This window comes from Jaculus jaculus, chromosome 1, assembly GCF_020740685.1.
Source record: "Jaculus jaculus isolate mJacJac1 chromosome 1, mJacJac1.mat.Y.cur, whole genome shotgun sequence".
Classification (NCBI taxonomy): Eukaryota; Metazoa; Chordata; class Mammalia; order Rodentia; family Dipodidae; genus Jaculus; species Jaculus jaculus.
Window position 1 is genome coordinate 326389435 of NC_059102.1, and position 13064 is coordinate 326402498.

At 40.1% G+C, this 13064-nt stretch overlaps 1 protein-coding gene across 1 annotated transcript in view; it reads left to right on the forward strand.

Moving 5' to 3' along the window:
- Dnah14 (dynein axonemal heavy chain 14) overlaps nucleotides 1–13064 on the forward strand; it is a 278677-nt gene that overhangs the window by 141585 nt on the left and 124028 nt on the right. Inside the window, exons 42-43 of the mRNA XM_045144175.1 lie at nucleotides 525–763; nucleotides 10294–10410. Of these exons, the coding sequence (XP_045000110.1) occupies nucleotides 525–763; nucleotides 10294–10410 (356 nt within the window). The remainder of the gene's footprint in view (nucleotides 1–524; nucleotides 764–10293; nucleotides 10411–13064) is intronic.

Here is a 13064-nt window from a genome sequence, read left to right on the forward strand (position 1 = left end):
CTCCAGTCCCTATTTCAATTTTTAATTTCTTTTTAATATTTTTTTTTTTGAGGTAGAGTCTCCCTCTAGCCCAGGCTGACCTGAATGAAATTCACTATGTAGTCTCAGGGTGGCCTCAAACTCATGGCGATCCTCCTACCTCTGCCTCCCGAGTGCTGGGATTAAAGGCGTGAGCCACCACACACGGCCCTATTTCAATTTTTTTTTTAATTTTTTATTTATTTATTCGAGAGCGACAGACACAGAGAGAAAGACAGATAGAGGGAGAGAGAGAGAATGGGCGCGCCAGGGCTTCCAGCCTCTGCAAACGAACTCCAGACGCGTGCGCCCCCTTGTGCATCTGGCTAACGTGGGACCTGGGGAACCGAGCCTCGAACCGGGGTCCTTAGGCGTCACAGGCAAGCAGTTAACCGCTAAGCCATCTCTCCAGCCCCCTATTTCAATTTTTAATAAAGAAACTTTGACACGCTGTTACGATAGATTTCCAGTTTATAAAACTTTAACCTTGGATTTTCCGTTAACAGTCGCTTTAAGGGTGAAGGTTTGTGGTACTTGGAAAAATATCCTGATAAACTACCAATAATGCTCCAGAAGCTTTTTGTGTTTGCCTTTACCTGGGCCTTTGGAGGAACTCTAAAACGTGATGATGAACATGAAGACGACATATTAGTGTTTACAGGGTTTGAACCGGATTCTCCTGCAGAAGTAACCTATAATTTTGACAACCTTGTTCGTGAACTATTTGAAAACTACACAGAAACAGGTAAGTTGTGGGGGCAAGTCATTATGTTGACTTTGGAGTTTAAATTACAAGCTGATTGGGCATATATTGACTAGGAAAAATGAAGGTGAAAAGAGTAAGTATGCCAACTTCTTCACTCCAACAAAAGGAGGTGAAGAAGATGAGGTTTCCGTTGGCTTTTGGTGTGGTCAGAAGCTAGAACACGAGGCAGAAGGAAAAGGATGAAGAGCGGGAGCCATGCACTCACCCCGGAGCCCAGGCGCTGCGAAGCTGGGTCGTCACCATCCACACCACTGTGTAGCAAGAGCCTGTGGAGGGACAGAAGAAGATAGTCCTACATTTCTTTTATGAAAAAAAAAAACAACTAACTTTATAAAGCTTTGTAATTATGCTTTTTAAGTCAAATCTAACACATGGAGTATAGTGCACAAGGTAAGAACTGAAGGAGAAGTCGTGACTGAGGCGGGCACAGAGTAATCAAAGTGTATGGGTATTAACTCTGTTCCTCCACATGGCTGGATATGATCACTGCCCTCTATGAATGCTATATTTTTATAATGTGTATAATATAGCCCCTCCCCCAAATTAATGTGAGGGGAAAGGAAAATAAGCCAACAAAATCTCCCATTGTATTAGCCCATACCATTTTTTGTTGCTAATTACAGAATACCATAAGCTGGGTAATTATCAAGACAGCAGGTTTATTTTGATGTATGGCTCTGGTTTGTTCAAGGTCTAGAGGCCACATCTGGTGGTGGTCTTCTTTCTAGTACAGTCCAGGGCATCATATGATAAAACAGCAGGAAGCATTCATATCCGTGTATCCTTTCAGCTCTGCCTCTGCTTAGGAAGACAGTAGTCTTCTTCTAGGTAAGATGGCAGTATAGGAGCTATGCCAAACCAGCCTAGTGAGGAATTGAAGCATAACCACAGCAAAATACACTCTTCTTCTGAAAAGTGAAGGTGTACAGGTTTTTTATTAACCGCAGTGGAGAAGTAGGAGAGACCAAGTTCCACCAGAAAAGAGGAAAAAGGCCAGAGTCCCACTGAGGCAATTGCGGCCCTGATCCATGTGATCCACACACCCGCCTGGGACCACTCACCTGCCATGGAGCTGCAGGAGCAGAGACCAAACAAGGGAATTCTCCAACCCTCTCAGCTCCCTTGCAAAGTCAAGAAACCTGCAGGGGAGACCAGGGAGATCAGCTAAGAAGATGCTGAAAGAGATACAAGTGGGACTAGCTGAGCAGTTCCAGTACAACTCCAGACTTCCTGCGCTCTCCCATCCCCCAGCCATCAGACCCACAAACCTCCGGAAAGTGCATTCAGCCCACAGCAGTGGCAGCACATCCAGCTCAACTGATCGGCTGTATAGAGCTCCATTGTGTGGATATATCACGTCTTACTTATCCATTCTTCTAGTGATGGACATCTGGATTGATTCCAGCTCGTAACTATTACGAATTGAGCCGCTACAAACATTGTTGAGCAAATCTCTCTGGCCTGTGGTTTAAAGGTTTTAGGGTAGATGCCCAGTAAGGGAATAACTGGGTCTGTTGGTATCTCTATAGTCAGCTTTTTCAGGAGTCTCCATATTGCTTTCCAAAGTGGTGGTACCATCTTACATTCCCACCAACAGTGGACGAGTGTTCCTAATTCTCAACAACCTTGCCAGCATTTATTTTCATTTGATTTTTTGATATTTGCTATCCTTACTGGGGTAAGGTGGAATCTCATAGTTGTTTTAATTGGCATTTCCCTGATGATTAGGGATAATGAACAATTTCTTAAGTGTGTGTTTGCCATTTGTATTTCATCCTCTGTGAACTGCCTGTTCAGCTCTTTGCCCCATTTTGTGAGTGTTTAGGTTTTTGAGTTCTTTGTAGATAATAGAGATTAGGCCTCTGTCAGTTGGACAACCAGAAAATATTTTCTCCCATTCTGTGGGTAATCCGTTGGCTTTGCTAATTGTATGCTTGTCTGTAAAGAAACTCTTCAGTTTCATGTGATCCCATTGGTTGATTGACTGTTTAAGATCATGAGCTACTGGGGAGAATACCAGCTCCATAGCACAACATGGAGGGATCAAGGCAGGTATTCAGCATTGGTGAGATTGGAAGTCACCCCAAAAGGTAATGAGGCCAACTGACAAAAGAGCAGGTACATAGGCCTGTGCTGGAAGTGCTAATCTCTCTTTCCATGACAGGGCAGGTTATGGGTTACATATTCTTGGTTGGCTTTACCATTCTCAATTGAGCTGTATTTGGGGGTTGACTATTGTTGTCAATGATGCTTTCAGATTTATAGGGCCTTTGTCTTTTGCTTCTGTCATTATTGGGGGCAGGGTCTGATTCAGATCCAGGCTGACCTGGAACCCAATTCAGAACAGAAATTTCAGCCTCCCAGCTGACAGGATTAAGTGTGTAAAGCAACACACACCTTTAGGGATTGTGGCTTTATAACTTTATCTCTTTGTTTCAGTCCCCACACTTACATACTTTGTACTGGCTTTTATTGAATGTGTATATTTCTCAGTTGAATTTTAGAATTTGCCAGTAAATTGCTCCATCCAGCCCACTAGAACACTTGAATAGCAGGCAAACTCAACACCGAGGATTCCTTCCGCAGTTGGATTGGAGGACAAGAGCTACACTTGGCACCTTAAACTCCTACTCTGAAGGTACATAAAGTTGGATTTCCAAATCTAAAAAGCACTGCAGATTATTAGAAAACCAAGCATCAAATCAACTCAGGATGCAAAATTCGCAACATTACAATACAAGAAACAAAAAGAATCAAGACAATACAGTCCCACCAAAAATTATAAATCCATAAAAAATGGCCCCCAATGAGACTGTTTTAGATGAAATGCCTGAAAAAGATTTCAAAAAAATGATTTTATCTATACTCAAAGAAATCAAAGTAATTAAAGAAGAAAACAAACTCCTGAAAGAATTCCAAGAGAACACAGGAAACCATCTTAATGAAATAAAGAGGTAATTACAAGACATGAGTAAGGAAATAGAAATACTGAAGAAAAACCAGGAAGAAATTCTAGCTCTGGGAAAGTCTCATCAGTAGACTGGATGAAGGAGAGAACAAAATATCTAAACTAGAAGACCAGGTGGCAGACCTAATACAGTACAACAAAGAGAAATATAAGCTAATAGGAAAGTATGAATGGGAATTTCAAGATATACAGGACACTATGAAAAGATCAAACATAAGAGTTCAGGGTATACTAGAAGGAGAAGAATTTCAATCTGGAGGTTTAATAGGCATTTTCAGCAAAATCATAGAAGAAAAATTTCCTCAAATTGGGAAAGAAATGCCAATGCAGATACAGGAAGCTTTTAAAACACCAAACATATAAAACCTGGAAAGAACCTTTCCTCATCATGTTATAATTAAACTAATAAACATGCAAACCAAAGAAAATGTATTGAAAACAGAGAGATAAAGCAAGTCACTTATAAAGGCAAGCCCACCAGTATAACAGCAGATTACTCAACACAAATTTTAAAAGCCATAAGGGCTTGGAATGATGTATTCCAAATTCTGAAAGATAATAATTGTCAACTAAGATTACTTTATCCTGCAAAGCTATTTATCCAAATTGATGGAGAAATAAGGACATTCCACAACAAAAACATGCTTAAGGAATTTATGACAACTAAGCCAGCTCTACAGAAAATACTTGAAGGAATCCTTAACACTGAAGAGAAGGCAAAACTCACACATGAGGAAATAGGAAAAAATAAATTTTAGTCTAATAACATTAAAACAAGCAAGTAAGGGGAAAACAGGAAGCACTACAAAACAAGAAGAATGGAGAGAATAAATACTTACCTTTCAATAATAACTCTTAATATCAGTGACCTCAATGCCCCAACCAAAGGACACAGGCTTGCAGACTGGATTAAAAGGCAGGATCCTCCATATATTGCTACCAGGAAACTCATCTCTCAATAAAAGATAGACACTGTCTTAGGGTGACAGGATGGAAAATGATATTTCAAGCAAATGGACCTAGGAAAGAATCAGGGGTTGCTATTCTAATATCTGACAAGGATATACTTCAAACCAAAATTAGTGAGGAAAGATAAAGAAGATCACTTTATACTGATTAAAGGAACACTCCAACAGGAGGGCATTACAATCCTAAACGTATAGGCACCTAACATGGGGGCTCCCAATTTCATCAAACAAACAGTGTTACATTTAAGGTCACAGATAACACCAAATACAATATTAGTGGGTGACTCCAATACCCCTCTCTCATCAATTGATAGGTCATCCCGGCAAAAATAGAGAGACATCTGGATTAAATGATGTCATGGAACAAATGGACCTAACAGAAAGAAAGAAAGAAAAGGAAGGAAGGAAGGAAGGAAGGAAGGAAGGAAGGAAGGAAGGAAGGACGAACCTTGGAATAAGCTTAACCAAGGAACTGAAGGATCTCTACAATGAGAACTTTAAAACACTCAAGTGAGAAATTACAGAAGATACTAGGCAATGGAAAGACATCCTATGTTCTTGGATTGGAAGAATCAATATTGTGAAAATGTCAATCTTACCAAAAGCAATCTGCACATTTAATACCATCCCTATTAAAATTCCAATGGCATTCTTCACAGAAACAGAAAAAAAAAATCCTAAAATTCATTTGGAAGCACAAAAAACCTCGAATAGCCAAAACAATTTTCAGCATCAAAAATAAGTCGGGTGGTATCACCATACCCAATTTTAAGCTATATTACAAAGTCATAGTAACAAAATCAGCATGGTTCTGGCACAAAGACAGACACATAGCTCAATAGAACAGAATAGAGGACCCAGATGTTAATCCCAGCAGCTACAGCCATCTCATTTTTGACAAAAATGCCAAAAATATTAATTGTAGAAAAAACAGCCTCTTCAACAAGTGGTGCTGGGAAAACTGGATATCTATATGTAGAAAGATGAAAACAGATCCTTGTCTTTATCCATGCACAAGAATCAAGTCCAAATGGATCAGGGACATTAATATCAGACCTGAAACTCTGAAGTTGCTAGAGGAAAAGGTAGGGGAAACTCTTCAACATATTGGCATAGGCAATGACTTTCTGAATATAACCCCAACTGCTCAGGAAATAAAACCACTAATCAACCACTGGGATCTCATGAAATTACAAAGCTTTTGTATAGCAAAGGACACTGTGAATAGAGCAAAGAGACAACCTACAGAAGGGTAGAAAATCTTTGCCAGCTACACATCTGACAGAGGATTAATATCCAGAATATACAAAGAACTGAAAAAAAAAAATAAGAAAGGAAACAACCAAATTAAAAAAAAAATGGGCTGTGGCAATACAGAGTTCTCAATGGAAGGAATACAGATGGCATATAAACATCTAAAATAGTGTTCTACATCATTAGCCACCAGGGAAATGTAAATTAAAACTACTTTGGGATTCCATCTCACTCATGTCAGAATGGCTACCATCAAGAAAACAAATGACAATAAATGTTGGCAAGGATGCAGAAAAAGGGGAACCCCTCTGCACTGTTGGTGGGAATGTAGTCTCGTGCAGCCATTGGAAATGAGTGTGGAAGTTCTCGAGACAGCTAAAAATAGATTTACCATATGATCCAGCTATAGTACTCCTAGGCATAAATCCTAAGGACTCTTCTCACTACCCTAGAGATACTTGCACAACCATATTTATTGCTGCTCCACAAAAGCTAGGAAATGGAACCAGCCTAGATGTTCCTCAGTAGATGAATAAAGATGTGGTTCATTTATGCAATGGAGTTCTATTCAGCAGTAAAGAAAAATGAAGTTTGCAGGGAAATGGACGGATCTGGAAAGGATTGCTCTAAGGTAATCCAGGCCCAGAAAGCCAAATGTTGCATGTTCTGTCTCATATGTGGATCCTAGCTACAAATGTGTAGACTTGTGTGTGAGCTGGAAACAAAAATTGGTAGCAGAGGCCAGTAAGCTAGAAAAAAGCTATAAGGAGGGAGGAGAAGAAAGGCCTGAAGGTGATTCTATTGTAAGTAGAAGAACAGATTACAGGGAGTGGAATGGCCTAAGTGAGGCCAGGGAAAGAGACTGAGGAAGAGAAGGGTGGGGGGAGGGTCAATCAAAATTCAAGATATTCTGAATAAGATATATGAAAGCCTATTTCTTTGGATAACAGCACATCCAGAAGCCATAGATTGCTACTAGAAAAGTTTAAGTGCCAGTATGGGATACCTACCACTGAGTTGTTGGCCAGGGAGGTCCCTGTTACCTCCAAAACATTACAGGCTATTGCCAAGACCCTTGGTTTCCCACGAGTAACAGATGGGAAGACCCTATTGCTGAAGACTTCACATGCGTGGGCAGCAAGGTTACTGAAAAATCAAGCTGGTGCTGAGCTGACAACCTTCTCCCTGTAGACCAGCCAAGTGAAAGCTGGAAAAAGCTGCAGTGCATGCAGCCTTATGGGAGACAGTAGTCATCAGCAATGAAAACAGTGGACACTGAAAGCCTCAAGTTTTGCCAGACAGGCCAAATGACTGAACAGGTACAATAGTGGCATGTCTGCTCTGGGGGAAACCAACTGTTCTCTAATTGGACTGGAGGCCCACTCTGTGGGAGTGAATACATGCCTGATACTGAAAACCTAATCAAAAGCCTATAGCAGGGGAGGTCATGAGCCTTAGGGGTATAAAGCCTGCTCTTGTCTGGCTAAATGCATGTTATTCACATCAAACTGCCCTGAAAGCACTACACTTAATGTTCATATTCATATATTAATGCTACTCTCACTTTTGGTTAGAGAAGCTTCTCTTTTCAGATGGTGATGACCACTGGGATGACCCAAAAGGCAACGTAGTGCTGAGAGGAAGTGATGGAGGAGTGCTCAGCACTGAAACATCTCTATCACACCCTCCAAGGCTCAGGGTCCATTGCGGAAGAGGTGACGGAAAGAATGCAAGAGCCAAAGGAAGGGTACCACTCCTTATATACAATTATCCAGACAGAAATTGGCCTCAATATCCATGACCTCACAGTGCCCAGCAATACCTTCACAGGACCCTCATAATAGGAGAAAAAAACGATGGCATCAAAATAAGAGATTACAATTTTTTCTAACTGATTGAGTCGCTGTATTACATTGTTAGTCATCAAAATGTTTGTGTACGTTGGAGATTTGGAGCTGGTAAATATTTACAACATGTGGAAAAGTATGACATATATATATGATGTCAGTGACCTGAAATGGACTATTGTGAGTGCAACACAAAACCAAAACGGGCATGTCCAACTGAACAGACTGTTAGTGACTTTGTTTTTTGTTTTTTGTATTTATGTTTCCTATACTGTGCATATTAACTTAAAATATAAGTTAAAAAAAAACTGCACTGGAGAGACAGCTTAGTGGTTAAGCATTTGCCAGTGAAGCCTAAGGACCCCAGTTTGAGGCTCAGTTCCCCAGGACCCACGTTAGCCAGATGCATAAGGAGGCACACGCATCTGAAGTTCATTTGCAGTGGCTAGAGGCCCTGGCATGCCCATTCTCTCTCTCTATCTGCCTCTTTCTATGTCTGTCGCTCTCAAATAAATAAAAATAAATTAAAAAAAAATTTTAAACCTGAAACATAATAAAGTTACCATAGAGAAAAGAAACAAGATCTACAAAGGAAAGTAATTAGACAGAGAAAATTCCATTAGCAACAAGAGAAGCCTGAAGACAATGTAATCTTCACATTGATGAGAGAACCTAAAATTCTATGCTATGGTTTAAGAATGATATGAAGATAAAGATTCATTCAAATTCACAAAGACTTAAATTACCAAACATCTAAGCACTATTGTGTATGGTAACTCTACTAAAAGTTTTTAATAGACTTGGACTTTTCAGAAAGAAGATCAGAAGGCCTAGTGGGAAGATAACAAGTCTAAAACTAATGCTTGGCATAGAACTTGGGCAAAATAGATTGATTTGCCTATTAATTATAAGCTAAGTAATTGTTTTTATTAAAATACAAAATCAAAACTACATACTATACATCGTTGTCTATAAAAATAAGATAGAGGGCTGGAGAGATGGCTTAGCGGTTAAGCGCTTGCCTGTGAAGCCTAAGGACCCCGGTTTGAGGCTCGGTTCCCCAGGTCCCACGTTAGCCAGATGCACAAGGGGGCGCATGCGTCTGGAGTTCGTTTGCAGAGGCTGGAAGCCCTGGCACGCCCATTCTCTCTCTCTCCCTCTATCTGTCTTTCTCTCTGTGTCTGTCGCTGTCAAATAAATAAAAAATAAAAATTAAAAAAAAAATAAGATAGAAATATTAAATAACTATGTATCAAAGGCTGTGTAAATCAGTATATTAATCTGAAACACACAGAAATATTGAGAACAAATTAATAATTACATGTGATACAGATGCGAAATAAGGCATAGTAGCAGTATTATGTAGTGAAGTAAGATACAAGCCAAAAGATTAAAGAGGAATAATGAAGACTACAATATTTGAAACAAAAACACAAAAGACTTAAAAAAAAAGCTTTGAAACTGTATAAATTTAACAACATACTATCTTCTTTAAAAAAATCTAATAGAATTCAAGAAAGTATTAACAAGTCTAAAATCACAGTAAGGCCTTATGTGGTGGTACACTTCTGTAATTCCAGCTCTTGGACAGTAGAAGGGCAGGACTTCAATATCCTCCTCTGTATATGTTTGAGATCAGCCTAGGCTACATGAGATCCTGCCTCAAAACAAATAAAACCATAACAAAAGGTTTTTAATATATCTCTAATAGAAACTGAAAGAGGAACCAAGCCAAAAATTTTAGACGGCATATATTAACATTAAGCATGGTTTATCCAGTCAAATATTTGCAGTTAGTTTCATATGGTAAAACTATGGCTAAAATACTTTACTTTTTAATTATTCTATATTTTTAAGAATTTGTCACTGAGAAATGTATTTTTAATGTGTGTGAGAGAGAGAAAGAACGAGAGAAGCAGAGATAGAATTGGTGTACCAGGGTCTCATCCACTGCAATTGAACTCCAGACGTGTGCCCCACCCTGAGCATGTATGCAACCTTATACACCTGCGTTACCTTGTGCGTCTGGCTTACATGGGATCTAGAGAGTCAAACATGGGTCCTTAGGCTTCTCGGGCAAGCACCTTAACTGCTAAGCCATCTCTCCAGCCCATGAGAAATGTATTATTTTTATAATGGAAAAATAAGCATGACTTGCAAATAAGTCTCAAAGCTCTCTAAAGTAAACTGGGCATGGTGGCACACACCTTTAATCCCAGCACCTGGGAGGCAGAGGTAGGAGGATCACTGTGAGTTTGAAGCAAGCCTGAGACACAAAATGAATTCCAGGTCATCCTGGGCTAGAGTGAGACCCTACACAGAAAAAAAAAAAAAATTGTCTAATGTGTTAGCTTACTTGCATCTACTAAATCCAAACATAAGCCTGTCTTTCAGATAGAATTTGTATCATTAATGAAACATTCCATAATTAAACCCCTTTCTTATTGAATTTGTGATGATTTTCAGGTTCAGGGATAAGCCTACCAGCTGGTGAACGGTCTGTGTTTGGGTATTTTGTGGACATACAACAATGTGACTTTGTGCCTTGGTCAGAGTTAGTTCCTACTGTTCAGACACTAATTCAAAAAGGTAAGAATAACCATAACAATAATACTTACAACTTGTCTATAATTCTGCAAGTACTCTAATTATAAAAGTGGATATAGGGCTGGCAGATTGCTTAGTGGTTAAGGCACTTGCCTGCAAAGCCCAAGGACCCAGGTTCGATTCCCCAGGACTCATGTAAGCCAGATGCACAATGTGGCACATGCATCTGGAGTTCATTTGCAATGGCTGGAGGCCCTGGTGTGCCCATTCTCTCCCTCTCTCTCTCTCTCTCTCTCTCTCTCTCTCACATACACACACACACATACAGAAATAAATAAAAATGAAAAAAATTAAAAACCAAAGAAGAGACATTCACAACATTATATTATCATATTAATATATTAGATTAATATATTCCAAGTATTATGGCTACCTTTGTGTTGCTGTGACAAAGCACCCAAACAAAGCAGCACATGGGGGCCTGGAGAGATGGCTTAGCAGTTAATTCACATGCCTGTGATGCCTAAGGACCCAGGTTCAATTCCCCAGAACATACATAAGCCAAATGCACATGGTAGTACATGCATCTGGAGTTATTTACAGTGACTGGAGGCCCTAGCACACCCATTCACTGTCTCTTCCTCCCCCACTCTCTCTCATAAATAAATAAATTTTTAAAGCAGCATATGCGAGGGAAGTTTTTATTTTGGCATACAGTCTGGAGGGAAAGTTTTATAATGGCAGGGGAAAGCATGGCAAGAGCAGAGGCTGGACATCACCTCTGCCACAGCAGGTAGAAAGCAGCAGCAAGTGAGTGAGCCGAGCTAACACTGGCAAGGTCCACCCCCAGCGGCACTCCTTCCTCAGCAAGAGTCCACCTCCCAAGTTACCGTCAGCTGAGACCAAGCATTCAGAAAACATGAGTTTCCTCAAAATAAATAAATAAATAAATAAATAAATAAAAGCTGGGCATGGTGGCACATGCCTTTAATCCTAGCACTTGGAAGGCATAGGCATGTGAGTTTGAGGCCAGCCTGAGACTACATAATGAATTCCAAGTCAGCTGGACTACAGTGAGACCCTACCTCAAAAAAAAAAAAAAAATGAGTTTATGGTGGTTAACTAATTTAAACCACCATACCAAGTTTGTGTACGGATGAGTTTTGCTTCATCTTTACAAAATATGCCTTTAAAAATCACTTTAGGGGCTGGAGAGATGGTTTAGTGGTTAAGCACTTGCCTGTGAAGCCTAAGGACCCCAGTTCGAGGCTTAATTCCCCAGGACCCACGTTAGCCAGATGCACAAGGGGGCACACGCGTCTGGAATTCGTCTGCAGTGGCTGGAAGCCCTGGCGCGCCCATTCTCTCTCTCTCTCTCTCTCTCTGCCTCTTTCTCTGTCTGTCGCTCTCAAATAAATAAATAAAAATAAACCAAAAAAAAAATTTTTTTTAAATCACTTTAGGCTGGGCATGGTGGCACACACTTTTAATCCCAGTACTTGGGAGGCAGAGGTAGGAGGACAGCAGTGAGTTCAAGGCCACCCTGAGACTACATAGTGAATTCCAGGTCAGCCTGGGCTAGTGTGAGACACTACCTCAAAAAAAAAAAAAAAAAAAAAAAAAAACTTTAGCACTTCTGAGAAATTTGGAGTGTATTTAATTTAGAGGCTCATTGTAAAGCATTGAAAGTCATAGTAATGGTAATATTTATTATTTTAATTAGCTGTGATTATTGAAAGAAAATGGCAAAGACCACTCCTAAAATAGAGAAAGGGTATGCATATCCTTAAACTTTATTATAAATGAAACAAATTATGGTAGTTTGAATGTATTGCCCCATAGACTCAGGCTTTCTTTTTTTTTTTTTTTCTTGGTTTTTCGAGGTAGGGTCTCACTCTGGTCCAGGCTGACCTGGAACTAGCTATGTACTCTCAGGGTAGCCTCGAACTCAAGGCAATCCTCCTACCTCTGTCTCCCAAGTGCTGAGATTAAAGGTGTGTGCATCACGATGCCTGGCTGTGCATTTTTATTTTTATTTTTAATTAAGGTTGAGCTTGCAACTTGAGTCTCCAGCTGATGGAGCCCTGCTAAAGAGGAATGTTACTGGGATTTTGTAGTTCAGCCCTACTAGGCATGTTTAGAGCAGTTTGGAGCTCTGGCTGTTCTAGTTTGCTGCCTGCTCGGTGTCTCTCTGATATGAATCTATGCAAAGTGAGCCAGTTTCTTCCACCTTTGATGTTGTTTCCCCTGGAACCTGTAAGCCTGAAATAAATCCTCTCCTCCCATAAGCTGCTTCTGGTCAGATGTTTTTCCAGCAATACGAAGGTAATTACTACACCAATAATTAGAAAACAGAGCTAGAGAGATGACTTAGCAGCTAAGACGCTTGCCTGCAAAGCCTAAGGACCCATGTTTGACTCTCCAGGTCCCATTGTAAGCCAGACACACAAGATGCCACAAGCACTCAAGATTGCACATTTGCCCAAGATGGCACGTGCATCTGGAGTTCAATTGCAGTGGCTGGAGACTCTGGCACATCAATTCTCTCTCTCACTCTCATTTTAAAAATCCAAAAACACAAAAAATAAATTAAAGAAAAGAAAGAGTAACAGCATTGGCAAGAAAGCTATCTCCATCTTTCCCACTAAAAGTCCTTTTATGTGGCAGGAGATTGGCAGGGCTGGGGTAGGAAAGGC